Source organism: Delphinapterus leucas, chromosome 10 (genome assembly GCF_059928025.1).
Source record: "Delphinapterus leucas isolate spDelLeu-1000000601 "Yukka" chromosome 10, BTC_Dleu_Yukka2, whole genome shotgun sequence".
Classification (NCBI taxonomy): domain Eukaryota; kingdom Metazoa; phylum Chordata; class Mammalia; order Artiodactyla; family Monodontidae; genus Delphinapterus; species Delphinapterus leucas.
Window position 1 is genome coordinate 50,588,861 of NC_143138.1, and position 27,649 is coordinate 50,616,509.

At 38.9% G+C, this 27,649-nt stretch overlaps 1 protein-coding gene across 8 annotated transcripts in view; it reads left to right on the forward strand.

Moving 5' to 3' along the window:
- Positions 1–27,649, forward strand: part of RBMS3 (RNA binding motif single stranded interacting protein 3) — a 716,964-nt gene that overhangs the window by 574,752 nt on the left and 114,563 nt on the right. For all 8 annotated transcript variants that reach the window (XM_030764126.2, XM_030764120.2, XM_089918953.1 and 5 more), the window contains exons 7-8: positions 3,502–3,608; positions 21,198–21,244. In XM_030764126.2, coding sequence (XP_030619986.1) covers positions 3,502–3,608; positions 21,198–21,244 — 154 coding nt within the window. The remainder of the gene's footprint in view (positions 1–3,501; positions 3,609–21,197; positions 21,245–27,649) is intronic.

The window sequence follows — 27,649 nt, forward strand, 5'->3', positions numbered from 1 at the left end:
TCCTATTAATACATATTAGCTGAAATGTATGTCAGTATCTACTTATAAGATACGATGTTAGAAACATTTTTAGTGAATCATAAAACTGAAGTTGTGTTAAGTTTTAAATAAAAATCAGTATATAGTGTTTTACATTAATTTTGCTAAGCAAAATACTTGTCGTCTGTTCATTTGCTTAAGATAGCAAATCCTGTAAACCATTAGATTATTTTATCAGTTTATGCATCCGATGTTTTATGTTTAGTGCAGAGTTTGGAAGACTAGAAATACTCCACTAAGCAAGCAAATTGTAATTACGTCTTCATAGTTACCATGCAACTTTATTGCCATGCATTGTTATAATTATATTTTAAATATTCCCCATTTACATGAGAGACCATAATGTCTCCTAGCACATTACAAACTGTGGCTTATAACTGCATCTCACTTCCACAAAGGCCTTTTCTTCATTTAGCCTCTATTTCAACTACTGTTAAAAGAGACTAAACAAAATCAATTGGCATCATAATACTGCAATAAGGAAATTGTAGACAATATAATATTTCTGTGCTACTGAAATCGTCTCATTATTCAGAGGATTCATGTTTAACATCTAAGGTATATTCCTCCTTCCTTAAGGATTCAGTCATAATCACATCAGTGCTTCTCAAACTTCAATGCGTACAGGAATCACCTTGGGATCTGCTGCAAATACAGATTTTAATTCAGTATATCTGGGAAAGGGCCCTCGACTCTGCATTTCTAACAGGCTCCCATGTGCTGATACCACTGCTGCTGGTCCTTGGGCCACACTGAATAGCAACACTGTCAAGTATTATGTATATCTATGTGCAAAATGCTGTTAACAATTTTCACACACACACACAAACTTCACCCAGAACTCTGCTATAATCACTTTCCACCTTCAAGCCTGGAAATTACTTATTATTGTTAGAAGACTTAACAGAAACTGTTACCAAAATCAACTTCCGCTGTTCACCACTCAGAAGCCAATACTCAAGAGACAAGTGTTGATTGAAAAGAAAAGATTGCTTTATTCAGGAGACCAGTAACCTGGGGAGAAGGTAGACTCGTGTCCAAGAACCAACTCCCAAGTTTCTGCTCAACCATGAAAGTTTTTAAAGGAAGAATCATTTGGGGAGGGGGTCAGAGTCTTTGTTATCTTCCGCTGTGTATAGACCTTCTTCTGATTGGTTGGTGGTGAGGTAGCAAGGGTGGTATCCAGGAATTTTGTGCTTGACCTGAAGTTTTCATCCTGGGGCCTTAGTTCCTGCAGAAGAACTCAGAGCTATATTGTTCTGTATATTCCTTAAGGAGGAACCAGGACCCTGCCCCAGGGCGGCTGCACTAGTGGTTCTTGCCTGCTCCTCCTTTGTTTCTGCATTCTCTCCTCTCCCTGATTAGCAACTCTTTGAATCTACCCTTTGGAACTCAGGGAAGGTAAAGGAGGCTGAATGAATCCTATTTCCTACAAAGAAGAAATGGGGGACACGGAAAGGATTTGTACCCAGGAGGGCCCCACAGGGTCCTTCTTGGTTTCAAAACATCATTGAACCTGTGAAAAAAATCTGCCAAGTAAGCATTAGGGAATTTCACTCTGAAGTGACATGGTGTAGTAAGAGCTTCCAGAAGAATGTGACATTTGAGCTACATTCTGAAGGTTGATTAGTAGTTTGCCAGATGGAGGGTATGGGTCCAGGGGGCGGGGTAGGAGGGAGATGCAAAAGGAAATTTCAGGCAGGAGGAAAGGCATTTAGAGGTGAGGGGACTGTAAACCACTGGGGGAGAGGAGGAGACTGATGAAAGGTAAGATTAAGGGCACAAATTCTTATCTTCTAATTGAGGAGTTGAGATTTTATCCTGCAGGTGTTTAGAAATTACATGAGGACTAGAAGATTATATAAATCTAACTAATTTACTAATGTTTTCTCTTCCACTCTGAATAAAATAGTCCCTTGGGAAACTAACAATCAGAATGACACGCCTGCAATTCAAGGGTAATATTACGGATATTCCATCTTATTCTAATGACACTTTTGAACATTTGTTTCTGGGGTTTTATTTTTTTAATTCATTTAGCGAAACATTGTGGCCCTATCTTCTTTACCATCATAATCATCTTCAAATTAAGAAAGTAACAGGAGATGTTTCAACTTAGCAATGCCAATAAATACAAATAGGTCATTGTCAACATCCATAGCCTGACCGTTTATGAAGATCCTTGAATATCAGGGTGGCTAATATTTGAAGCCTCTAAGACACTGTAAAACACAATTTGCAAAGATATCTCAGTTGAAAGCTAAGAAAGTCTCACCCCATGACTTTTTAAATGTCCGCTAGTGTTAAAAACAATTTTTTGAAAGTTCTCTTTTCAGTAATGGCAAACTTCAAGATAGGCTTAAAATCCAGAATCTCCTAGTCTATCTATATTTGATCCTTGGCAAGCTAGACTATTGTTATCTGGTAATATTTGTTTCAGGGATGCTTCTGCACAATTTTTTATGCTAGTGGGTAAAAGAAATCTTAAGGTTAATCGTTCATTCAGTCTTTTCTTTTCCTGCCAGTACTGTTCCCCAATTCTATAGCTTCCAAGGTTTCACCAAAAAAAGACTTTTAAATGTATATATACACACATAAACATATGTATAGTAGGAGAGGAAAAATAATTTTCTCTCTACTCTTCTAGGTCTTGACTGAGACACCCCCTGTAATAAATGACAGATTAACAAGAGAAAAACAAACAGGCGTTTAATAGCATGTATACTTCCTATATACATGACAGGCACTCAGAAAAACTGAGCCCCTCAGTCAGCAGTCATTCATGGCAAAAGACAAGGATACAGGGAAGGGTGAAGAATTAGGACCACATGTGGGAGATCATGAATTGGGCAGCATCCCAGCCACCAGAGAGAATGGAGCTACCAGGAGCTGTATAAAATAAAAGACTTTTATACGCAGAAAAGAGTGGGACAAGAAAGGCATACTAGCAAAAAGTGGATTGGTTGTGACAAGGTCCCTTTCCTTTAGGGGATGCAGGGGTCTGTCAGGCAGGTTACCTCTCTAGTGCTGACCAAGGGATTCCTGATGGACTGGTTTCAGATTCCATTTCTCAGAGAGGCTGAAACTATAAGTCTCTGTTTGGTGACATGGGGCTTAGCATAAGTGACTTCATTTAGGGCTTGTTGTCTTGTTTTTAACACAAACATAATCGGAAGGGGTTGATTCTTGTCTCTTTACTTCTAAGGCAAGTTCACATTCTGCTTCAACTGATTATTTTTTCAACAATATTTGTTATATTCTTTTATGGTCTGCCAGTACTTTTTTGAAGCCCAGTTAGTTAGAACAGCCGCCAACAGAGTTGAAACTAAAAGGGGGCCAAATGTCTCTCCAGAAGCAAGAGGACTTCAAAAGATATGCATTACAAAGCACTACTGTGACTCACATAATCACTTATTTTTAAAGGGGATTTGCTAATGTAAAATTGGTTTCTTATCTTCCCAGCCCCTAGTGAGCCTTTACTGTGCAAATTCGCTGATGGAGGACAAAAGAAGCGACAGAATCAAAGTAAATACACCCAGAATGGAAGGCCTTGGCCCAGGGAAGGAGAGGTGAGTCCTGACTGACCTGTGCTCAGAAATGTGGCCGCAGACATCCCTCAGGAGGGTGACAAGACAGACACACGGGGCTGTGAGAGAACCAGGTCCTGTAGAAAACCAGATGGCAAATGAGCAGGCCTATATTGATTTAATCAGAATAAAATTAGTTCAGGAGGAGTATAGGACTTCCAAATTGACCTCAGTTCTGCACTACAGTAAGTCTTCTGTCTTTAACCAAACTTGAATCCTATAATACTCACTGAAAGGCTTAGCCACAAAGAATTGATCCATAATTGTGTCATAGTTATAAAATGAGGGCATGATTACTTAAGAAAATATTTTCAGTGAAAACAATAGTGAGAGTTAAATGTTTGTGTTTGAAAAAAACAAACAAAAATTTCGATTTATTTCATTCTACTGTTGAGATGTTCCACTTGCACATATATGTGTAGTTACGAAATGCCCATGTGCTCATAAACATGTTGATATGTGTCTTATATATGTATCTATCAATATAAAATATGACATTTTCTGTTGGTCAAGAAGAAAGAAAAGCAGACACACACAAGGTTTTGCTTTTCCCAACAAGGAGAAAAGCATTTAACAGTTAATTATCCCTTTACTCTCCTAACACAAAACAGTAGAAAAGCAAGCTTATGGCTCCAGTGCCGCTTGGGAATGGATTCCTGTTGGTTATTTTTGTTGTGAGAAGACAAGGAAAAGGTGTCTGGGCTTCCAAGAGGTCTTTTTATTCTTTGTGAAATAGAATGGAGTTGTTTGAATGCCTTGAATAAATGCCATTTTGTACCAAGACCATCATTTCAACAGAAGAGCTTTATTTAGTATTTCTATTCAAAGCATCTACTTCATCCATTTATCATTTAAGAGGCATCCTACTTGATGCAGCATTTTATACTTTCAACACTGAGATTACAGTTGTAAGGAAAGAAAAGAGGGTGGGATTTTTTACTCAGCAAAACCTTTAGCCATTTTTCAGTTTCTAAGACTGTAGTCTGTTTTGAGTATTTCCATGCAGATCTCAAAACCCCTTGTAAAGTGGATAGCTATGTTTGAGTACTGTAGAATCTATAACTCATTACCTTAAGGAAAAAGGGAATCACCACTGAACACTTGAAGCTAATTAAAAAAAAAAAAACCAAGAGTTTCAATTTTAGAAAAGTAGTCAGAACAGAAGAGGGCAGGGTGTGACCATGTGTTTTTAGTGGGCAGTTTGTGATCAGCAGGCAGCCCACTGCCCCCAGAAGAAAGGTGATTTGTGATAGCACTCATTTTCACAATGGTCCCATGCCAGTCATCCGTGGTCTAGAAAGACTCATTTGATCTTTCAAAATTTACTTGAGTCAAATGCCCGCTGATTAGAGATTTCTGGATCACAGACCATAACCCCAAAGCCTCAATATTTAACTAGGTAACTTAGCAATGATGACTGAAATTTCAGTTCCTATATTATTACATTCACTGAATAGATACCAATTGCAGCAAGACACCTCACTTGAGTCTACATTTCTTAGAAACCAAACCAATAAACATAAAAGAAATGTAAACTTAGAGCGGCCACCCTGCTACCGTATACAGAATCCAGGGCTCTGGGTTTAGAGCATGATAAAGACCACGTGTACTATTGCCATGGAAGCATTGTGGAGTCAAATTTAGGACCCAGGCACCTTGTAATTTAAATGTAGGTTTTAAAGTATATTCTTAATCTTTGTTTTCAAAAGTTGCTTTTTAAGAGCTGTAGGTTTTCTTGTTGAATATGAAGATCAAGGGACCATCATAAATTTATCTGTGACCAATAAAAACATATTCCAAGTATGCAGATACATTTCAGAGGAAAGAAATCAGGAAAATAAATGGCATGAACTGAAAATACACTTATCAGATATCTTGGTTTTGAGATGAGCATGTTAATTTTTACTCTGTGATTATGTGATTATGGTCTTAGAAGCAGACACACCAAGAATATTGGAAAACTTTGCCCATTATTACATATGTTTCTTCTTCTATTTCCCCTTGCATAGTACTTGCTAGACTAAATAAAAGTATGTATATTAGTATGGTGTATAAGGTATGACATCATACAAATTAATCCTGTGTAAGCAATATTTAATCATTTCTTATAAACCAGTCAGTTCTAGTTACTGTATTTCATTGTTTCTAAGACACACATTTTTGTTGCTGTTGTTTTTCCACATTTTGACACTGTTGAAATTGACTCTCGTCTTATAATCAATGGCAAGACAGTTTGTATTTTCTCCTGTTAAGTCACCTGGGGGTACTATCTACATTCTCTGCTTTAGGTCTTTGACCGCATAGATCTTATCAATTGAAACTCTAACCAAAGCAAGGACTGTGGGTCAGATTCTTAAAGAGAACTTTTTGCTTCCTTCCCTCACCCAGATTGAGACATGCATCTTCCCTTGAAGTCCATTTCTGGTGGGTGGTTTGGTGTTTTATTTACCTTGTAGCCCTTTGGCATTCCAGCTTTATAAGGAGATCATTTGGGCTGTTTGTTTTTGCTTATTTGTTTTGTTATATAAAATAATGGTAAACCTTTCAATCATCGTTGCCTTAGATAAAATAAAAAATGATAATTTAGATTCTGCTGCTTCACAACCTGAGATCATAGCCCAGAATGAGGCTAATGTTTACTTGTCCTCTCTCTTGAGTCAGGTGAAAAATGATAGTGTGAAAAAGATTTCTGAGACAATGCTTCAGATACAAAACTAGTGGCTTGCAAGCAACTTTGAAGTATCTTAAACATGAAAATTGATAGGCTAATTAAAATTTTAATTTATTATGTGAAGCTGTTTTATTCTGGGTGGCATTTTGATAACAGTTCTTCTAGCATAGTTTGGTGAAATGCTGTTACTGAACACGTTATACACATAAATTAGTGTAAATTAGCCAGGTTTTGAAATATAAGTATATGCTGGCAGACATATTTTTGCATAAGTGAAGAATACTGGAATATTTTTAAGTTATTAACTAATCTCTCAAGTGACACCAAAAGCTATGAGCAGAAGGGCCAGGGATTGGGGCTGTGAGCCCTCTCTTTCCAAGGACTCTATAACAGTCTTACCATTTTGTTTCTTAATGCAGCCTTCCTCAAATTCTTTGGTCTTTGTTTTCCTTTATGCTCTTAAAAATTATTAGTTATTCATTAAAAAAAATAAACCCATCACCTGTTAACAAAAATAGAACTCTTTTATGGAAAGTACTATATTTTTCAAAGCAAAGACTTTTTTTTGAAGAAAGGCACTGTTTTACATTTTTGCCCATCACTTTAATGTCTGGCTGAGTAGAAGATGACTAGACTTGCATTCAGGCAGACCTCGTTTTACTGCATTTCCCTTTTCTGCACTTGACAGATGTTGTGTCTTTTACAAATTGACGTTTGTGGCAACCCTGCATTGAGCAAGTCTATTGGTGCCATTTTTCTAGCAGCACATTTTCATAATTCTTGCACTATTTCAAAATTTTTCATTATTATTATATTTGTTATAGTGATCTGTGATCAGTGATCTTTGATGTGATTATTGTGATTGTTTTGGGACATCGTGAACTGTGTCCATATAGGATGATGTGTGTGTTCTGACTGCTCCACTCTCTGGCCATTCCCCCATCTCTCTCCCTCTTCTTGGGCCTCCCTGTTTTCTGAGGCAATGCTGAAATTAGGCTAATTAATGGTCTCTAAGTGTTCAAGTGAAAGGAAGAGTCCCACATCCCTCACTTTAAATCAAAAGCTAGAAATAATTAAGCTTAGTGAGGAAGGTATATCAAAAGCCCAGATAGGCTGAAAGTTGGCCAAGTAGTCACTACAAAGGAAAAGTTCTGGAAGGAAATTAAAAGCACTACTCCAGTGAACACATGAATGATAAAAAAGCAGAATAGCCTTATTGCTGATACAGAGACAGTTTTAGTTGTCTGGATAGAAGACCAAACCAGCCACAACATTCCCTTAGGCCAAAGCCTGATCCATAGCCAGGCCCTAACCCTCTTCAATTCTAGGAACGATGAAAGAGGTAAGAAAGCTGCAGAAGAAGAGTCTGAAGCTAGCAGAGGTTTAAGGAGGTTTAAGGAAAGACTCCATCTCAGTAACATCAAAGTGCAAAGTGAAGCAGCAAGTGCTGATGTAGAAGTTGCAGCAAGTTCTCCAGAAGGTCTAGATAAGATAATAAAAGTGGCTACACTAAATAACAGATTTTCAGTGTAGATGAAACAGCCTTCTTCGGGAGGAATATGCTATCTAGGACTTTCCCAGCTGGAGGGGAGAAGTCAGTGCCCAGCTTCAAAGTTTCAAAGGACACGGTGACTTCTGTTAGGGGCTAATGCAGCTGGTGACATGAAGTTGAAGCCAAAGTATCCAAGACTGGATACTACAGACATGATGGAAACATATAGACAGACTCCCTACCCCCTTGGAACCTAAAGTGGCAAAGTAGGAGATTAAAAGTAGAACTGAATACAATTTAGGTTGTAGAAATCAAATCACTGACTGTAACTGGCTTCGTACCTACACAACAGTTAAAGCCAAAGCCAAAATAACAGCAAAAATAATAACAAAAACAGCAGCCGCATGAATATCAGCTCACATTTGTCATGTTACTAACCATTAACTGTTCATTTGGTTGATTGGTTGTTTGTTTTTCAGGGTAGGTAGCTGATTTGTCTACATTTAAACCCCACCCCACCCCCAATTCTCCTGAAAGTTGGAAAGCTCTGCTTTGTCACCCATCCCGTAGAGGCATCCATGCTCACGGGTGCTGAGTGGCTCTGAGAGAATAAAGTTAAGAGAAGTAACTTGAGCTTTGAGTTGTTATTTAATAAATCTTGAGTCCTCTAATGTGCCCAACTGAGAATAATAATTCTTTCTGAACTTTAAGGAATCATGTGTGTCAACATCTGTCATATGCTCAAAATTGTTTGCTTTTGATTGTAATTTACCAGGCACTCTACTCGAGTGGCTAACGGGGTCAAACACTGGAGTTTAAGTCACAAATCCACAGCTTTCAAGCTGAATGACAAACTTTGACCCACGTTTTGTTAATGTTTTTATAAGATCATACCCACAATCGTTATTTGCATTCCAAGCATTATTTGGCACTGAACATTACGTGATTTTCAAATTTCTAGCCAATTTTCCCTTGAAGGTCATGTAATCAAAAAAGCCAAGAGCTGGCAAGGAGAGGGGGACTTGGATGGAGAAGATGAAAGAAAAAGAAAAAAAAGTAAAAGAAAAACATGAACTCTTGTAGATATCAAGGAAAAGATTGAGCTACTGATGAATTACATAGTTGGTGTTTTTAAAGGGAAAGAAGATGAATTATTAACCTACCTATTCTGGCAGATAATGACGTTTACAAAAGTGCTTATACAACCTCCCTGGCTGTGAAAAGTACTCCTCGTGGTCAAGTACTTTCCAGTATCTTTCAAAACTATTATCTTTGGCAGAAGAAGCATTCTGATGCCACAACTGGTGACTTTCTGGATTTAACAAAGAATTAGCAAACGAATTTTCTTACATATTCTACGGACTTCATAGTACTGAATGTAAATAAGCTTTAAGCTTCTGCGTCCTAATGTATTTCAAGGGTGAGGTTACCAAATTCTTCTGTGTAAGGAATTTTTAGAATCCTTATAAATAGTGCTATTAATTTATAAAATTTCCTTTTCTTTAATGAAAGACTCAGACTCACGAAATAATCAGTTTGAAAAAAGGTACAGTTGATCTTTGTTATTCGTGGGAACCAGATTTGTAAATGTATCCCACTTGCTAAAATTTATTTGGTACCCAGGATCAATACTCACGGTGTTTTTATGGTCATTTGAAGATGTGCAGAGCAGCAAAAAGTTTGAGTCACCAAACACATAACCCCCAGATGAGGTTGAGCACGTGATGCTTTGCCTTCTTGTTTCAGTTCTTATACTATCAACTAATGTCCTTTCTTTGGTCTATTTAGGGTTACAGGTTTTGTTTGTTCGTGCTTTTCACTGTTTAAGTTGTCTAGTGTTTCTATGTGAAAGAAATCTATAATGTGCCTTATGGAAAAAATATGGAAAAGTAAAGATAAGCTTTGTTCAGGCATGACTTAGAGCACTGTTGGTTTTGAGTTCAATGTTAATGAATCAACAGTGTATATTAAATATGGTGTCTTTAGAGAAAAATAGATATAAAACAAGGTTATCTATTGATTAGTTGGTGAAAATGTTGACCAGGCAGGAACCTAACTATATATTTCCTCTAGAAGCAGTGACTCTGTATTCCCTAATTCAGTGTTCATGGTGACTTAATATAACAGAATTACTTCAAATAACAAGATTCAATTCTATCTTGTTTTATGATCACTGCCATCGAATGGGATCCAGTCTCTTGGTTAAGTTTACGTCTCTCCCACTGATGTAAAAAATAATGTGCATGGGTATCAAAAGTAACTGTTACCAGTGTATGAGCCAACTGTCTTAATTTGAAGAGTTGTGTTACAGTCTATTGTCAGCCTTTATGGATCTAAAGACATTAGTTCTTACTCTACTCAACCAATATGTGTAAAACTTTCTAAGGAATTTGGAAAAAGCCCTGATACTGTTTTCATTAATTTAATGAGTCCATGAGTGACCAGTGGACTCGGAATTATTTCATAAAATCCTTAAACATTTGACACAATGTAAAGATTCATGTATCTTCCTTAGCAAGAAAAAGTCATTAGCCTAATACATTGAATTATTTCTACTACATTTATATCATTCTTATTTACACACCTCTTTGCATCTGAGAAGAAGCCATTTTGGCTCTGTAGGAACCAAACTGGGTCACATTGATATGGACATTATTGATGCTGAAGGGCATGTAGATGTCTGTGGAAGTAACAGCAAACATGCTCCATAAAATCTGGAGAGAAGAGGCTATCACTCCAGTCACAGTTCATAGGGAACCCTAGCAACAGAATATTTTGAGTTTCTTGAAAGCATTTGGCTGTCCGTAGTTGTTACCAATGTTATTGTAAAGCACATGTTTTGAGACATTCTTAGCAGTGAGGAAAACAAGGCACAACTCAAACACGTGGCCCTCTGGCCTGCAGTTGGATCTTTTCTGACTAGTGCATCCTGCTTCCAAACTATTTGATCAGCCACCAGTCAGTGTCCTTCGTGTTAAGTATGAGAAGAACCTGACAGCAGGCCCAGGAATTCATCATTTCTGTTAGCTTGGGAACCATATTGACTACAATTTTATTTTACAATACTGAACATTAGAAAATTTGTTTCAGAGATACAGAATTGACGTCCTGCCCCAATGAGCCATTAGAAGTAATACTTTGGGGCTTCCCTGGTGGTGCAGTGGTTGGGAGTCTGCCTGCCGATGCAGGGGACGCGGGTTCGTGCCCCGGTCCGGGAAGATCCCACGTGCCACGGAGCAGCTGGGCCCGTGAGCCATGGCCGCTGAGCCTGTGCGTCCGGAGCCTGTGCTCCGCAGCAGGAGAGGCCACAACAGTGAGAGGCCCAAGTACCGAAAAAAAAAAAAAAAAAAAGAAGAAGTAATACTTTGAGGAGAAACTGAAACACAGTTTCCTATGAAATAGTATAGCTAAAGAATTATCTGAAAATCTTAGTAATAGTTGCATGTAGATTGAAGTTATCTTCAACCATATTCCATGGAAGTAGAAACATCATCTATATAGTTTGCTACTGTTTCCATTGGATATATCATAGTGCTTGGCAGTTAGTTGTCCAGTTATTTTCTTTAATGAGACCTTGGGAAAAAAGTTAAGATGTATCTAGCAACATGGCCAGGTTCTGAAAATAGTCCTTTTAACTTTGAACTGAAGGAGAATCTTTACATATGTGATCTTGAAAAGGGCAATTGGCTGTTATGATACACGACAGCACTTGCAGTTAAGTGTGTTAGCCAGCCCACCAGATGTAGTGTTTTCATTTCATGTGCTTTGCCTGCAACTTCGAAAGCAGACTCAAAGTGAATGACCCTTCTAATCTCAAAAGAAATCTTCCCATTGGCAAAAGAACTTGAATTCTTAGTAACTCAGCATGAATGCTTTCTTAGTTAAGTGTTCTCTTTTTTTTTTTTTTTTGCGGTTCGCGGGCCTCTCACTGTTGCGGCCTCTCCCGCTGCGAAGCACAGGCTCCGGACGCGCAGGCTCAGCGGCCATGGCTCACGGGCCCAGCCGCTCCGCGGCATGTGGGATCTTCCCGGACCGGGGCACGAACCCGTGTCCCCTGCATCGGCAGGTGGACTCTCAACCACTGGGCCACCAGGGAAGCCCAAGTGTTCTTATTTTAAAGCTGCTGGGTCTAATATTTACTAACCTATGATCACTAAAGGTAAATCTTGTAAATTCCTGTAATAGTGTAAGTTTGGATAAAATGTGATTGATGACAAGCTCTAGTCCTCTGTCTCCTCTCCATTCCCAAGGAGGAGAATGGGAAAACTTACTTATATTCTTGGGGAGGGGATAGTGTTGGGAGAATTAGGAGGGGCTGAAGGCTGGGAAGATTACATCAAGCAATTACAAGGAGAAAGGCTGATGGTTGATCTCCACGTCTCCTGTATGCCCTTGGCCCAGTCTCCATGGATCAGGGCAGCTAAGTGGGGCATCAACAACCTGGGGGATTTCTGGAGTTGTTGGCACTGTCTTGGCAACCCACCTGTCACAAGATGCAGAGTCATCCCCATCAATATTTAAGCTGCAGCTTATGACCTCAAGGTAACATCAAACTATAGCTGGGACCTGGCAGAATACGGATCAGTTAGCTAGATACCTGGGACTTTCAGCTGTCTAGCTGCACAGGCTCACCCTGGATGCAACCTCAGCTTCTGATATTTTTTACCCTATTTGTCCATGTTATGGTGGAGATTAATAGTATATACACTACATCATTGACTCTGAGACACCATCAATTAAAGATAAAGTATTATATTAAATACCACTAAAAAAGCAGAGAAACTTGCCAAACTCTCAAATGCCATCAAGTATACTGTGAGCCCCAATTTCATGGATATTAAAAAGTGAAACAAAACTATGTCTTGGAATCTACAAAGATCAGTCATTTAGACAGAGATAAAAACAGAAGTACCTACATTAAATATGGCAATGTTCTCTTATCGCTTTTATGATTATCAATCAAGGCTTCATTTAACTTTGGTTTTAATGACGAACTCAGACTAGCACTTTTTTCCCCCAAGACTTTGAGACCTTTAGCTACATGGTGTAATGCTATGATACCTTTTCTTCCGCTTCCTTCTTTTTTTTTTTAATTTTATTTATTTATTTTTATTTTTGGCCTCATTGGGTCTTTGTTGCTGCGCATGGGCTCTCTCTACTTGCAGAGAGCAGGGGCTACTCTTGGCTGTGGTGCCCGGGCTTCTCATTGCGGTGGCTTCTGTTGTGGAGCACAGGCTCTAGGCACACAGGCTTCAGTGGTTGTGGCTTGCAGGCTCTAGAGCGCAGGCTCAGTAGTTGTGGCTCACGGGCTTAGCTGCTCCGCAGCATGTGGGATCTTCCCGGACCAGGGTTTGAACCTGTGTCCCTTGCATTGGCAGGCGGATCTTTAACCACTGCGCCACCAGGGAAGCCCCCTGTTTCCTTTTTAACAATGCTTTTTTGTGTGTGCCGCCATAGACTTTCTCAGCCTTCCAGTCTTAATTCTGTCTGCATCTTTTTATCTTGACCTTCTCTATTGTAAGATAAGGGAGAGCATCTCTGTCTGACAAGAATGCTGTAGCGAAAGCCAAAAAAGCAGAAATATCGAGATGACAGAGTTCATAAACAATAGCATAACTCTCCTTGATGTTCTTTTCCCAAACACAAGGAGGCAAATTATCTCTATTCTCTGCCTGTTGTTACTATTTCTTTTTAAAGTGATAAGTCCCCTGCATTTCATTTGCTTGATTCCTGACAAACTCCTGGAGATTTCAAGACGACTTTTAATGATCTCCTCTTCTCTGCACTTGGGGTCAGATGCCTGGGTAAGGAGGGGCCTCGAGTTCCTCCTGGCCTCCCCCTCATGATATGGTTCATGTGCACGGGCTGCCCTGTTACATCGGGAAGGTCTCCCAATGACCCCAACAATCATTTTGCTTCCCCCCCATCTCTACTAATCAATCAAGGGCTGAGACATTGTCTTTAGACGTTTGAGTGAGTTCACTTGAAATTGTTTTAAGGAAATTTTGCTAATAAGGAAAATCTAAAACACTCCAATTCCATTTTCAAATACAAATTTGGGAATTCCCTGACAGTCCAGCGGTTGGGGCTCCACATTTCCACTGCATAAAATTTCCATTCCCCACAGTGGAAATATATTCATTTACTAATTCATCGAACAAACATTTACTGAGTCTGTTACATTCCAAGCACTGGTTCGGGAAGAAGATATACCAAGATGGAAACAGTCAGGAGCCTGGTTAAGAGAGGCATACGCATGGCAAAGTGTGGTCATGTTAGCTCCCATCCTGCGTCATGGGGACAGAGCTAAGAAAGAGGTTAATGCTTTACGGAGAGAGAAATGGCTTTTAGAGGCTATGACATTTAGCCTGAGGCTGGGAGAAGAGCATTGCAATATTCCCTCAGACAATGATACAGAACATTTCCAGCCAAAACCTACAGCAGCAAAGGCCCAGAGGTTAACACTATAGGGCAGGGTGAGTGTATGTCTGAGTTTGGTGAAGGGTGGGGTCTGGAATTGCACAGGAAAGTTGTGGAGGTCGGGAGGTACATACACATTTGATCATGAAGGGCTCTGTAAGCCATGTTTTATCTCAAAGGTGATAAGATGCCACCAATGTGTTCAGATCTGCCTATCATAAGAACACATTTCACAGCATGATGGTATGGTTGGTGGATGGAAAGGAAGGTGCAAGCAAAGGCTGGAGAGGATATTTTTACCAAAGGATAATAGTAAACACCCAAACAAGAAATGATAACCTAAAAAAAGATACTGATGATACATGAACTTACTAATTTAACTTGGCAATAAGTGTCTGGAACTCAGTATGGATACTTGAGTTTGAGACCAAGATTTGGGCATCACTTGGACATAAACAATAGTTGGGATCAGAAAGTGAATGTCATCGTTGTGTAGAAGGAGAGAGAACGAGGGAAACCCTGGTCCTGAGCACTGGCACCTCAAAGGCGGATCGAGCAAGAAAAAGCCCTCTGAGAGGTCAGAAGAAAACTAGGGGAGAGCCTCACAGAAGCAGAGGGAAAGGAGTTTTGAAGGAAGAAGGGAAAAAAAAAAATCCCTGGTCAAATGATGCAAACTAATCAAATACGATTTGGAATAACAGTGATTTGGGGGTTCAGAAATTATGAAAGTCAGGGAGTGTACTGTAAGCCAGTTCACATGTTCGTTGGCATCTTTTGGGACAGTTAGCTAGGATTTCTGTCTTATCTTAAGACCATGCAGTATTGGCTCCCTTTTGTAGGCTTTGGACATTTCCTTGTCTCCCGTCTCATTTGTCCCTCATCCTCTCTTTAGAGGAGGGACTGGCTGCACAAAGCCCAAGGAGCATCCCTCCAGCAGGTGAGAGCAGAGACCTGCCTTACATGGTTGACTGCCTCTCCCAGGAGACACAGACCACTCAGTGGTCACGTGTCCATGCCAGAGCCATTCCCAGTAAAACCCTACCACTTGCCTCTTCTGAAGGCCAGGAGTTCAGGCTCTCATATCCTCTTCAGCAAGCACACTCTCTTAACAGGAAAGAGGTTAAAAGCCCTTTCTTTGGCCAAAAGCTTGACAGGGTATTGATCATTTTGTGGTTTTCTGGTGATTTTTATTGATTCCTCTGAATGTCTTGGATATCCACACTTCGGGGATCACATATGAAACCTTCAATTTCTCAGCCAGTTTGGCCTTTGGATTTATAAATTGTTACTAGCTTCCACCACTAGAAACCCTGAATCATTAACCCTGGATTTTCGGTCTTCGTTCTTGACCCCCTGCTCATTCTCACCTTGACCCTTCTGGCTGTAACAGTCCCTATCCTTCCCAGCTTTCTGTATTCTACTGACCCAGCAAACCCAAATGTCTCCTGACATTTTCAAGCTTACTTCTGAATCAGGCCTCTGATCTGTATGACTTTTACAAATAGTATGCCTTTTTCTACCCTCCTGAATTTATAATTTTAAAACAAATAATAGAAGATATAGTATGTTTCTTTGGTTTTACCTCCATTATAAAATATTTCTCATCATATACAACTTAAAAGAGCCAGAAAAAAATATGAAAGAAAAGAAAGCCATTTATAGTTAATACTTATCCCAATATTGAACATTGTTGACAGTAATTTTTCCTTAGTAGTCGAAGATATTTTTGATTTTTAAAATTTTTATTTGCTCACACATATTGTACACGTAATTTTGTATCATGATTTCTTCACTAAAAGGCATGTTTTCTAAAGAGAAAGGCTGGTAAATAAATATAAACAAAGTTAAATGAGGTTTCATGACAATAGCAGTACCTAAACATTTATAACGCATTATACTTTTAAGCCATTTTCACATATCACTTTTTAAGTCATCTTATTTCACTTATTAAATTTTTAACCATAACCAGCTAACAGTTATAAAGATTGTTTAATTAGTTGCAAGAATTAAACTCTTTAAAAATAATATCCAGAAAACCAAGTTATCCTTTTCTTCGTTGGCTTCCTGAACTCATCTTGTGCTAACTCAGTACACAATATTTACTAAAATATACAATATTTACTACCTATTTATTAAAGTGTTGCCTGAAATCTGATCTTAGAAGATTGGAAAGTTTTATAATTATTCATTTGTAACTCATCCAATCATGATGTATTGTGTGTCAGGGCAGAATTTAGAAAAAGGAGAAACATTAGGCTACAACATCAGTGTTTCAGTTTTCCAGGAATTACAGTGTGTATTTGTCCATGTAATCAAATGTTTTGATTCCCATTCACATTACACTGTAAAAACAGTTTCAAACATGATAGAAACCATTCTATCAGCTATCTTTTCAGTGGCTTTGTTAGAGTCAATGATACTCTGCTCCTCAGATAAGACCAAGCATTCCAGTCTAGAAGGTCTTCTTGAAGTGGTAATGCCTTCTCTAGCAAGTACATTTTAAGCAGTATTTCCATAATTATTACTTCTTCATTTAAAGCTATGGATATCAAATATCTAGCCCCTAAGTCAAAATGATGTGTCTCAATGAATCCCCTATGTTTATTGGAAATAATTTTGGGTCCCTATGTCGACTGAAAAAAAAATGCACCACCTAAAAGTTGAGAATTATGTTTTATTTGTTGGACAAAACTGAGAACTTAAGCCTGGGACACAGCATCCAGATCACTCTGAGAGACTGCTTCCAAAGAGGTAAGGGAGGAACCAGGAGATACAGGAGGTTTTGCAACAAAAGATCTCAAGTTAAGGATGCATCTTTCTATATATGGGAAGATGCAAAAGTCAGGGCTCGTTGAAATCATCGCTTTGATATGCACCTCAGCTATCTGGGGCCAGTATCCCGTGCTTTCTCATCCTGAGTATCTTCAGGATGCACTGTGGGGTGGGCTGTGGCTGCAGTGTCTGATGATTTGACCGTGGGCATCCTGTTTCTATCCTGAGTTCCCTCAGGGCTCACCAGAGTGGCTGTAGTGTGATGGCTTGATGGCTGCAAATCTTTGTTTACTGATATGGCAGGCAACATTTTTTCATTGACACCTAATTACTCCAATAAACCATATTTTAAAATTTTTATTTAGCTCTTCTAGATTCTATCTGAAAGGACTAGAAATACCCCATTATGGCTGAAATATTAAGCCAAAACTCAGCTGCTGCTGGAAAATGACAAAAATGTCCCCTCTTTGTTTTAAATAAATCATAAATGCCTTTAATCCACAAATAATGTGAACTTAAAAAGTGGAAAATATTTGTGAATTTAATAAACCCCTTTCAAAAGAGAGTGACGGGATTAAACATCACTTCTCTATTTATGTGGTGTGACATTTTCGTGTTGTTCCAAGTTACTTTACTTTTTGTGTGACTCTGGAGTTTGTAAACATGCCATAAAATTTGTTAATTACATAATGATGATTTCATGGTTCTAGCTCAGTATAAAGGTGGCTAGACAGAGCAGCAAAATCGATTTTCTTTTTTACCTTGTGGAAAGAAACAAAAGGAAATGGAATGCAAAATCTGCATTAAGACCATATTAGAATTATAACTCAACAATCTGTTACACATGAAATGAAAACCAGGTGCATCCCAGTGTTAGTTATTGTGCTGTGATATTCAGCCAGCGGTTTAAGTTCAAACACCCCTTTGTTTAACCCATGCCTTGCTTTGTAAACCACAGTGTTCCAAATGCAGATCTCTGGTTGTCTTCTCTTGCGAAAGGTCCTCAGAGGCACGACTGGCCCCAGGCCGAATCATGAAGTAGATGAAACTTGGCTTCATCCTCTCCTTAGTTTCTCTCCACCCACCTGTCCCCCAGTGCCTACCCTACTCACCCATCACTCTGGTTCTTCCCGCTGTTTTCCAGGGGGCTCATGCTATTTCTTGTTGCCAAAGCCCTCTTTGACTATATCATTTTCCTGCTTGAAAAATGATCAGTGGCTCCCCAAGAGGAACCAAGCAATCAAGACCAGACCTTCCTCCTTTCCTTCCAAATCTTATTGTCAACTGCTCCCTCCAATGTTCTACTGCAAGTGGATCGTCCACCTTGCCCTTTTTATTCACACGCCTTTTCCATGCTATTATTCCTTCTGCTTAAGCTGGCCTCCGCCTCTCATCTCCATCTATGGAAATCTCTCACCTGTACCTCCTCCAAGTGCCTTCCCTGACCACCCTGGCCTCTCCCCTACACCTCATGCATACCCTCACGGGGCACTTGCCACGTGTTGCTTTGTGTTATAATGTTTATGTATGTGTCTTGTCTCCAGGCACTGTGGTGGGCGTTTCACAAAAGTAATATCTTTTAAATTTCACAACAATCACCTGAGGTAGGTATTACTATACCACTTGACAATTAAGGAAAATGAGGCTCAAATAGATTAAATAACTTGCCTGAGGTCACAGTGCTAGAGAACAACAGAGCTAAGACTTGGACCCAGGTCCAAAACATATATTCTCTCCACTAAACCATATTATCATCTATTTAGTTCTTTCCATCTTCTGAAAGATGAGTGGAGGTTTAAGATGGAGGAAGAGGCCAACTTAGGCTTTCTGATTATCAAATACTATTCAAGAAAGAGAGAGAATTTTTGTAATAATTACCGTATTCCTAGCTAGACCTGATTGGTTAACTATAATCCATGAGGAATTCAAGTCAAATGTGAAAGAAAAAAAATCTTTACCTGACATTGCCAGAACAAATACACATGGCATAAAAAGAGAATATTGAAGACCTATAATTCAAGAAAGGCATTGGTCTCTGAGCACTATCGGAAAATACGTTCAATGTGACTTCCTAAAGTCCCCTGGGATTTAAACAATTTGGGGGCGAACAGGGGTCTGAAGATACAGTGATCATTTAAATCTCTTATTAAATAACAATATCTTTATTGAGTACAAAACCTGTTTTTTTCATCCTGTCTTTGGTGTGACATCTTGGATATGTTAGAGGAAAGAAGCTTAGGGTTTCTAAGAGGGAAATCTCATCCCAGATGGACAGCTTTTCCAGCTGCCCTCTCCAGGACCCAGAACCATGGAGTCCCGCCTGGACAGGTCCCTCCTGGGGAGTCTTTGGCCTCAGACCAGCCTCCTGTTTGTCACATGGCAGAGACCCCATCTAGGGAAGAATTTAGACTTAGAATCTATGTGCTTTGACATCACTGCCTTTGCTTCTCCCATGGGGGGAAAGTAATCTGTCTTCATTTCCACTCTTCTATTCTCATTTTCCAGACCCCAGCTTGTCACATTATCATATCGTATTTCTTCAACATGAGTGATGGGCAGTTATCATTAAGCCTGTATTCTCAGTGCATCTCCATCTCAGCTTTGTTTGCAAACTTCGTTTCAATTACGTGTGCTCCCTGTATGCCAGTTTCATTTATAGATGGCTCTACAGTTTTGTTCCTCCTACCAATCTTAATAATAATTTTTAAATTACTGTTTAGGGAAAACAATGCATGTAAGCTTGAATGTAGCAGGCCGTCCTGGACTTCAGGCCCTATCTTAGAAAGCCTGAGAATTTTCATTTCAGTTATGTGTTAAAACTGAGGAATTAAATGAGCTTATCAGGAAAACCACCTTCAATCACACTGGAAAAAAACTCAAACATGAAAGATCTTTTTTATTTTCTCTAAAGTTTTTATGGTTTTTCTTATCCTCTACAAAAGTCAATTTATTTTTTTCTTACTAAAGCTAATTTATTTTTTCTTATTATTTTGAAATAATTATATATTCACAGGAAATTGCAAAAGACATGTACAGGGAGGTCCTGTTTACCCTGCACCCCGTCTCTCCCGGTGGTTACATCTTATATAATAATAGTGCATTATCGAGCCAGGAGATTGACATTGGACTAATTTATTTTTAAGTTTCCAAAAAGAAAAAAATCCGACCTAAAGACAACCTAGTCATCTTTGTTTCATTCTATTTCTGTTTCTGCTCACAAGCAATAACCAGGCTGACAGTTCTGGAAAACAAAGGGTGGTAGACCCATGCGGCCACAGAGAAATGATCTTCGGGGCTCATTCAAAATCCTAGTCAATGTCATGGCTGGTCTGGGTTGGAATCTGTTTCTGCCTCCACACATGTGACCTTAACCAAGTCAACTGATCCCTCCAAGTTTCCGTGTCTGCATCTATCAAATGGAGGAAATATTTCTCCTGCCTACTTCATAGGGTCCTTGTGAGGATGAAATATGATGATGTGTATGATGTCAGGGTGTATGTGTATGATGTGTATGGTGTGTAGGGTGTCAGTCAGCGATCATCAAGTTGATATTCTTTTCTGCAACAACTGCCGGTTACAGAAATGTAGTTTTTCAGTGGTGGTTTTATTCTTACAAAAAAAACTAAACCACCTCCTTATTAGCCACAAGGCCTAGAATTTCCATCACATGTAAATGACCTTCCCTTTCTACACTCTTAGTGAGACAGGTACCAGCAAGTATTGGACAGCACTCTGTGATTCATTGCCTAGACACCCCTGAGACATGCAATATTTTAAAATAAATGTTTCTTAACATTTTCTTCTAAAAGGTCGAATGTGTTTTAAGTAGCTTTTATTTTTACTCTGACCCCAGCATCTATCCTTTCCTTTTTTTCATGCCATGGGATATACAATAGGTATTCTTGAAAATACTGAGAAATTATAAGGCTACCAGATTAAACAGTGCATGGCTTATGAATTAGAAATGAAAATCATCCAAACTGCATTGTTCTTTGGTTTGTCTGGATATATAATATAAACTCCCTAACTCACTGGTGGATTCTTGTGTTCAGATAGTAAAAATGCTAGTCTTGGTAGTAAGGGAGGAGAAATATACAGGATAAAGTAAACTTAAATCGTAGAAAGTAAAGATAAAAGCATTGTGCGTATTGAATGCTTTGGACGCCACCATAAAAATGTTAAGATACATTTTCTCCCCTCTTCCCCCCATATACAGGCTGGCATGGCTCTGACCTATGACCCCACAGCTGCCATACAGAATGGGTAAGTAGACTACATTTTCTCTATTTTAATTGCTAAGGTATCTTTGAACTCTGAAATCAGTACTGAAGAAAAATATTCAAATCTTTCTTTTTGTTTTAAACCTTTCTCATCATTGTATTTTTTTCTTCCTGTGAGTGACTCTTATTTCATGGCACCCCCCATGTCACCCATTCTTACAATGCTTCTGCCCACATTCTGTCTCTCCCTTTCTCATCTGAGAAAGAGTAAGGAGTAGGATTTGAAGGGGGGTGTATGTAGATAGACTGGTCTGGGAGAAGTGTCCGTGTATCGCTATGGTAAGAGTGTCGCTCCTACTAATAACTCTAGAGTTTAGACTTCAGTAGTTTTAGCATGTGCCCAGGTTCATTTTGACATTAACAGTGCTTCCACTCTTGCCTTCTGGCTATCAGGGGAAGGGTAACGGACAGAGTCAAGTTAGTCGCTTGGTGATTGCATTTTCATTCTTCATCGTAATAAGCCCCTGGAAACTTGCAGCCTCTTACTTAGAACAAGTCACATAGCCTAAAATTCTCCTCTGAAAAGTCAGACTTAAGCTACACGATCTGGCCTCTCTAAAATTCTGTCATTCTGAATATTCTTTGGTTGAAACTTTCTTCTTACTTTGCAATTTCTTTTCTTTAGTTTGGCCATCCTGCAATGGACCAACAAACCAAAGAATAAGTATTATTTTTATTTTCACACCCTTTTATCTTAGATTTCTCCATGGCTTTCAGTGTTCTGTCTTTCAGTCTCATTAAAGAATCAATCAGAATGAAGGTCTCATTTAAGATCAACTTAGAGGATAGAAGGAATTAAACTCCATTTTTCTATTTAGTCAGCTGCATCTAATGAACACCTGTGGGATGTAGAAAATGTTTAGCTCCCTCTTATTTTTATGGTTATTCATTCAGGGGGTCATTTATTTACTCATTCAGTAAACATCCAATGAGTCTGCCAAGCACAGTACTATGCTCTGTAGGTTAAAAAAAACAATGTATGAGACAAGGGCTTTGCCCTCAAGAAACTCATGGTCTATCCTTCCATGAAAGAGTCAACATGGTTGGTAGTCTAGGGTAAGAGTCTAGTCCTTTGTCCTTTGTTCATTAAAACTTCTCTAGGAGTGAAACTTAAGAATATCCTTTCATTTATCCAATAAGCCTTCTCTTATTTCCAACAAGGCACTTTAAACTTGGTGGTCAGAAGAACAAAAGACAAGATGTAAAGACATGAAATAAAGTCCTCTAGAATCGTACTGTATAGTTGGGAAAATAAAATAGTTAACTCAAAAGGCATAGAATAAGGCATTATATGCTCAGCGACAGTGACAGAAAACAGGTATTATAATGTAAGGGAATGACATTTGTTGAACACATACTAAGTACCAAGTATTTTACATTTGTAATTTAATGGCACATGGTGTCAAGGATTGGAGATGCCCCAGTGACCTAGGTCCGGACTGGAGAGAGTGAATGCTCTGCTTTAGTCAGTCATCTTTCCAGTGCACAATTTAAAATCTGAATTTGTTTTCCCAAAGACCTAACTTTCCAAGTTTTCATCCTGATCCATTACAAACGTACAGGGAAAAAAACTGAGATTTCAGCCTGCAATCTGAGCAGCCCAAAGTGAACTTTGGGTGGTGCCGTATCAGAGGCAGTGAGGACTGCCTAGTACACAGGGAGCATGTCTCCCTTCCCAGGTCACCGTCTATACCGTATAGAGGTCGACTGCAAGTACATACGTCTGCCGTCTGTGACATCTTTGTCTGAACCTTATAGTAACAGTATAACATTCTATTCTTTGAACTATTTCTCAACAGTTGCAAAAGTGGTTCATCCTCTCCACTGTCCACTTAGACGTTTACAACAATGAATGTTTCCCTCAGGAAACAAATTGTAGTTAACATGCTGAGAATACCATCTTCTTTATTTTATCTCCTGTCATCTGATAAAGAACTTTGTGTCATCCAGCAGTCCCTGTCTTCAATACTGTCTTGTCTACTGAATATTCCTTTCAGCCTGTAAAATACTCGAGTCTCTCCCACCTATAAAGAAGGTAGAAGCAAAACAATCCTTTTCTGCCCATGAGATCACTTCTACTGACCACACTCTTTTAGCTTTCTTTTCACTGGTAAACAACCCCAGTTTTCTATACACACTGTCTTCCCATATTGTCTCTAATTAAGCCCATTAAAGTGTGAATTCTGGTCTCAGACTTGACTGGAATTTTCCCTGTTGGTGTCTCCAAATTTGAGAAGAAAATTTGTCCAAATATTTTTGTCCAAATTTTTTTGTCCAAATTCATCTCCAAATTTGTCAGTTGTAACTGACACATTCTTAGCCCTTATACTGTTTGAGATCTTGCATCATTTGACTTTCTGTTGTTGTTGTTGTTATTGTTACCATTTACAGCTTCATGAAAATTTCTTATTTCTTAGATTTCACCACTCCATCCTTTGCTGATCCTCCTTGCTTTCCCCTTGCACTGCTCACTTGGTGTCTGCGGATTCCTCCTCTTCTGCCCACTTTTACTAATCTTTCTCAGGGTTTAGTCTTTTCTCACTCTGTGTTCTCTCCAGTTGATCTCATCCACTCCTCCTGCTTTTAGGAACTGAAGACTCCCAAGTCCATACTTCAAGTTCATAACTAGATGCCAAAAAAAATCACCTGTGTGTCTAACTGCATTAGGTGCTGCTCCTGGATATCTTTGTCCCAAAGTGAGGTCATTATCTTCAATCAATCTTTCAGCATACAAACCAAATCAAATGAAAAACAAGATCAAATTACTTGTTCCTTTTTTAAAAATACACTCTAAAGCCATTTAAGCCATAAATTCCAGTTCTCTGGGTATTCTCTCCTAAGACATTCTTTATAATAAAATTGGTCCTTAAAACTTGCTCCATCTGTCTTTGAACTGTATCTTCAACCCAGCTCTGCCTCCCTGCCACTGGTTGAGTTTATTCAATCACCAGTCCCTACCTGTACTAAGCTTTTACTTGCTTCTAATATAACTGACCTCCAAACCATTTTCACATTGCTTTTTGAATAATTTTTTAAAGCAAAAAGCAATCAGTAATTATCCACCTGCCTGGTTTAATATATTACATGGACTTTACTAACTGCAGAACAGAGCTCAAACTTCCAAGAATGGCACAAAAAGAACTCCGTGATTTGGTTCCTGCAACTGAACTGGACCTTCTTTGATTCTCAGAGAATCCCAAGCTACTTTAACCCGTGTGTCTTGTTGCTCATGGAATTCTCTCTGCCTGAAGAGAATGGTGATATTCTTCCTTCCTTCCTAATTCCTTCCTTCCTCCCTTCTTTCCTCCCTCCCTCCCTCCCTCCGTCCCTTTCTTCCTTCCTTCCTTCTTTCTTTCTTTCACTGCTCTCATTTAAAGAACACCATTAGGGACTTCCCTGCTGGCACAGTGGTTAAGAATCAAGCCCTGGTCTGGGAAGATCCCACATGCTGTGGAGCAACTAAGCCCGCGTGCCACAACTACTGAGCCTGTGCTCTAGAGTCCACGAGCCACAACTACTGAAGCCCATGCACCTAGAGCCCATGCTCTGCAACAAGGGAAGCCACCGCAATGAGAAGCCCACGCACCGCAATGAAGAGTAGCCCCCGCTCAACGCAACTAGAGAAAGCCCACGCGTAGCAATGAACACCCAATGTAGCCAAATAAAATAATAAATAAATAAAATAAAGAACACCATTAAATCATACCAGGCAGAGCTAATTACACAATTAATCGTAAGAGACACAGTTTAAGCAGTGGTTAGGAGTTCAGACTCCAAAACCAGCCTGCCCAGGAGCACATCCAAATTCTGTCATTTACCAGACATGGGCAAGTTGTTTGTGCTTTAGTTTCCTCCTCTGTGGAGATGACAGTAACAGTACCTTTTCATAAGACTTTGTAAGGATCAAAGGACCCCTGCATGGCACAATGTGATCTTCATTGTCAATATTGACACTATTGTTACACTACATTTCATGTGACCATGATACACTGACAGTCTTTTTATCATGTAGCTGTTGACATCATATTTATTTCCTTGATGGACTATTAACTCTGAAGTCAGGTTCCATGTCTTATTCATCTTTACAGACTGTTTAACTTAGTACTATGAATGCCAAATCAGATACAGAAAATGTGACTGATGACGTCTGCTTGGCTCCAGCAAGGTGGCATTAGGGAAACCATTCCCCTTCCTGGCATCAAGCCACTCAGTCCCCATGTAACACCCAAACCTAATCCGCTCTATTATTTTTTTTATTGGAGTATAGTTGCTTTACAATATTGTGTTAGTTTACACAGTACAGCAAATTGAATCAGCTATACATATATCCCCTCTTTTTTGGATTTCCTTCTCATTTGGGTCACTGCAGAGCATTGAGTAGAGTTGCCTGTGCTATACAGTAGGCTCTCACTAGTTATCTATTTTATACATAGTATCAATAGTGTATATATGTCAATCCCCATCTCCCAACTCATCCCCCCACCGCCTTGGTATCCATACGTTTGTTCTCAGTGTCTGTGTCTCTATTTCTGCTTTGATCCTACTTAAATGCAACCTGCAGTTTCACCCAAAGGAGCCAAACTGCACATGAGTTTCTCATGTCCTGGGTTAAGAATGGAATTTCGGACGGCTTAGACTATCCATTGTGTTGTTGGTGCCAAGAAGGTAGAAACTTTATTTCATGAAATGGAAGAGATCAGAAGATCGTAGCTCACTAACCTTATTCACTTGATATTTCTTCATGTAGACGACTTTTTAAATGTTTTGTTCATCTTTGGTTTTATTGCCTTATATGGTAACATTTAAATAATGGGGAGTAGAAGAATGGTCATTTCTGTGGATGTTAAGATGCCAAAATAACCACACATGTTTCCTCAACACACTGTTCCTTGAGTTATTGTCAGCATGTACCTCTTTGAAGTGGGGAAGCTGATTTAGAAAATTCACTTAGCATATGAAGGAATGGAACATGAATATCCAGAGTCAAGCATTTACTCCTAGTTACATTGCTGTATTCGATCCAGTAGGCAAACCTAACTCAGAGAGCGGTAACCTAACAGAGAGAGAAATATTTATTGCTGTAGAGAAGAAACTGGTCCCATTTTATGTAGAACAAATGTATCCAAAGATACAGTTGCAGCTGACTCCAATCCAGTTAATATTGTTAAAGGTCGCTTAATGCTGACTCAGATTAACAAATTTTATCATTTGAATACTTATCTATTGTACCATTTAAAATCATTCTGGTGATGCAAATTTGAAAAAAAATATTTCCCATCCTGTTAGGAAAAATGGGCACGCATGCAAATTCTAGATACAATGCAAGTAGTATTGTGACAGAAGCACAAAGTGCTATGAGATTTATGTATGTATTAACTTTTATATGTATAAAATATTTCTGAAAGAATACACAAGACATGGTGACAGTGGTTCTCTGGGGAGAGCCAACAGAGTACCGAGAAGTAGGGGTGAGAGGGAGACTTATTTTTTTTCACTGTTTATATTTTTCTATTCTTTTCACAAAGAAAAATAAAGAAAATTAATGTCATAGGACTACAGAGAAAAGGCAGTTACATTCTAATGAGGGATTCTGAAGGCTTCTTGATGGAACAGTGACATGAGCTTGTCCTCTTGGAGATGTGCCATGTCACCACTAAAGATCATATTTTATCTTTTTGAATCATAGTTTTGTCTGGATATATACCCAGAAGTGGGATTGCTGGATCATATGGCAACCCTATGTAGTTTGGGGTGAGCAGATGCAAACTATTATATATAGAAGGGATAAACAACAAGGTCCTACTGTATAGCACAGGGAACTATATTCAATATCCTGCAATAAACCATAATGGAAAAGAATATAAAAAAGAATGTGTGTGTGTGTATATATATATATATATATATATATATATATATATAACTGAATCACTTTGCCGTACAGAAGATATTAACACAACGTTGTAAATCAACTATACTTCAATTAAAAAAAAAAAGGACATATGTTATGATCCTGTGGCATCCCTTAACTGCACTCAGCCATAGGGGTTTCTGAGTATCAAGTCCAAATATGTGTCTCGGGAATAGCTGGTAGCTTAATTGTGTCAACAGTTAAATGTTCTGAATTCTATAACTCAACCTGAATACAGCAACATAAAACTGAAATAAGTACTCCCAAATTAAGCTTGATATTTCTCTAATGAAGAACAAACACTTGTAAACATGGACCATGGTGTATCTGAGCTTCTTGCATGTAGGCAGTAAAAAATGTCAGTTGTGTCATCTGCTTGAATCTACGCAAATTATCACTTAAAAAAAATTAATTCAATGTCACTTTTATCTAAGGCTTTGAAGGTTACAGTGAAGAAATTTCTGGGTCACAATGGAAAAG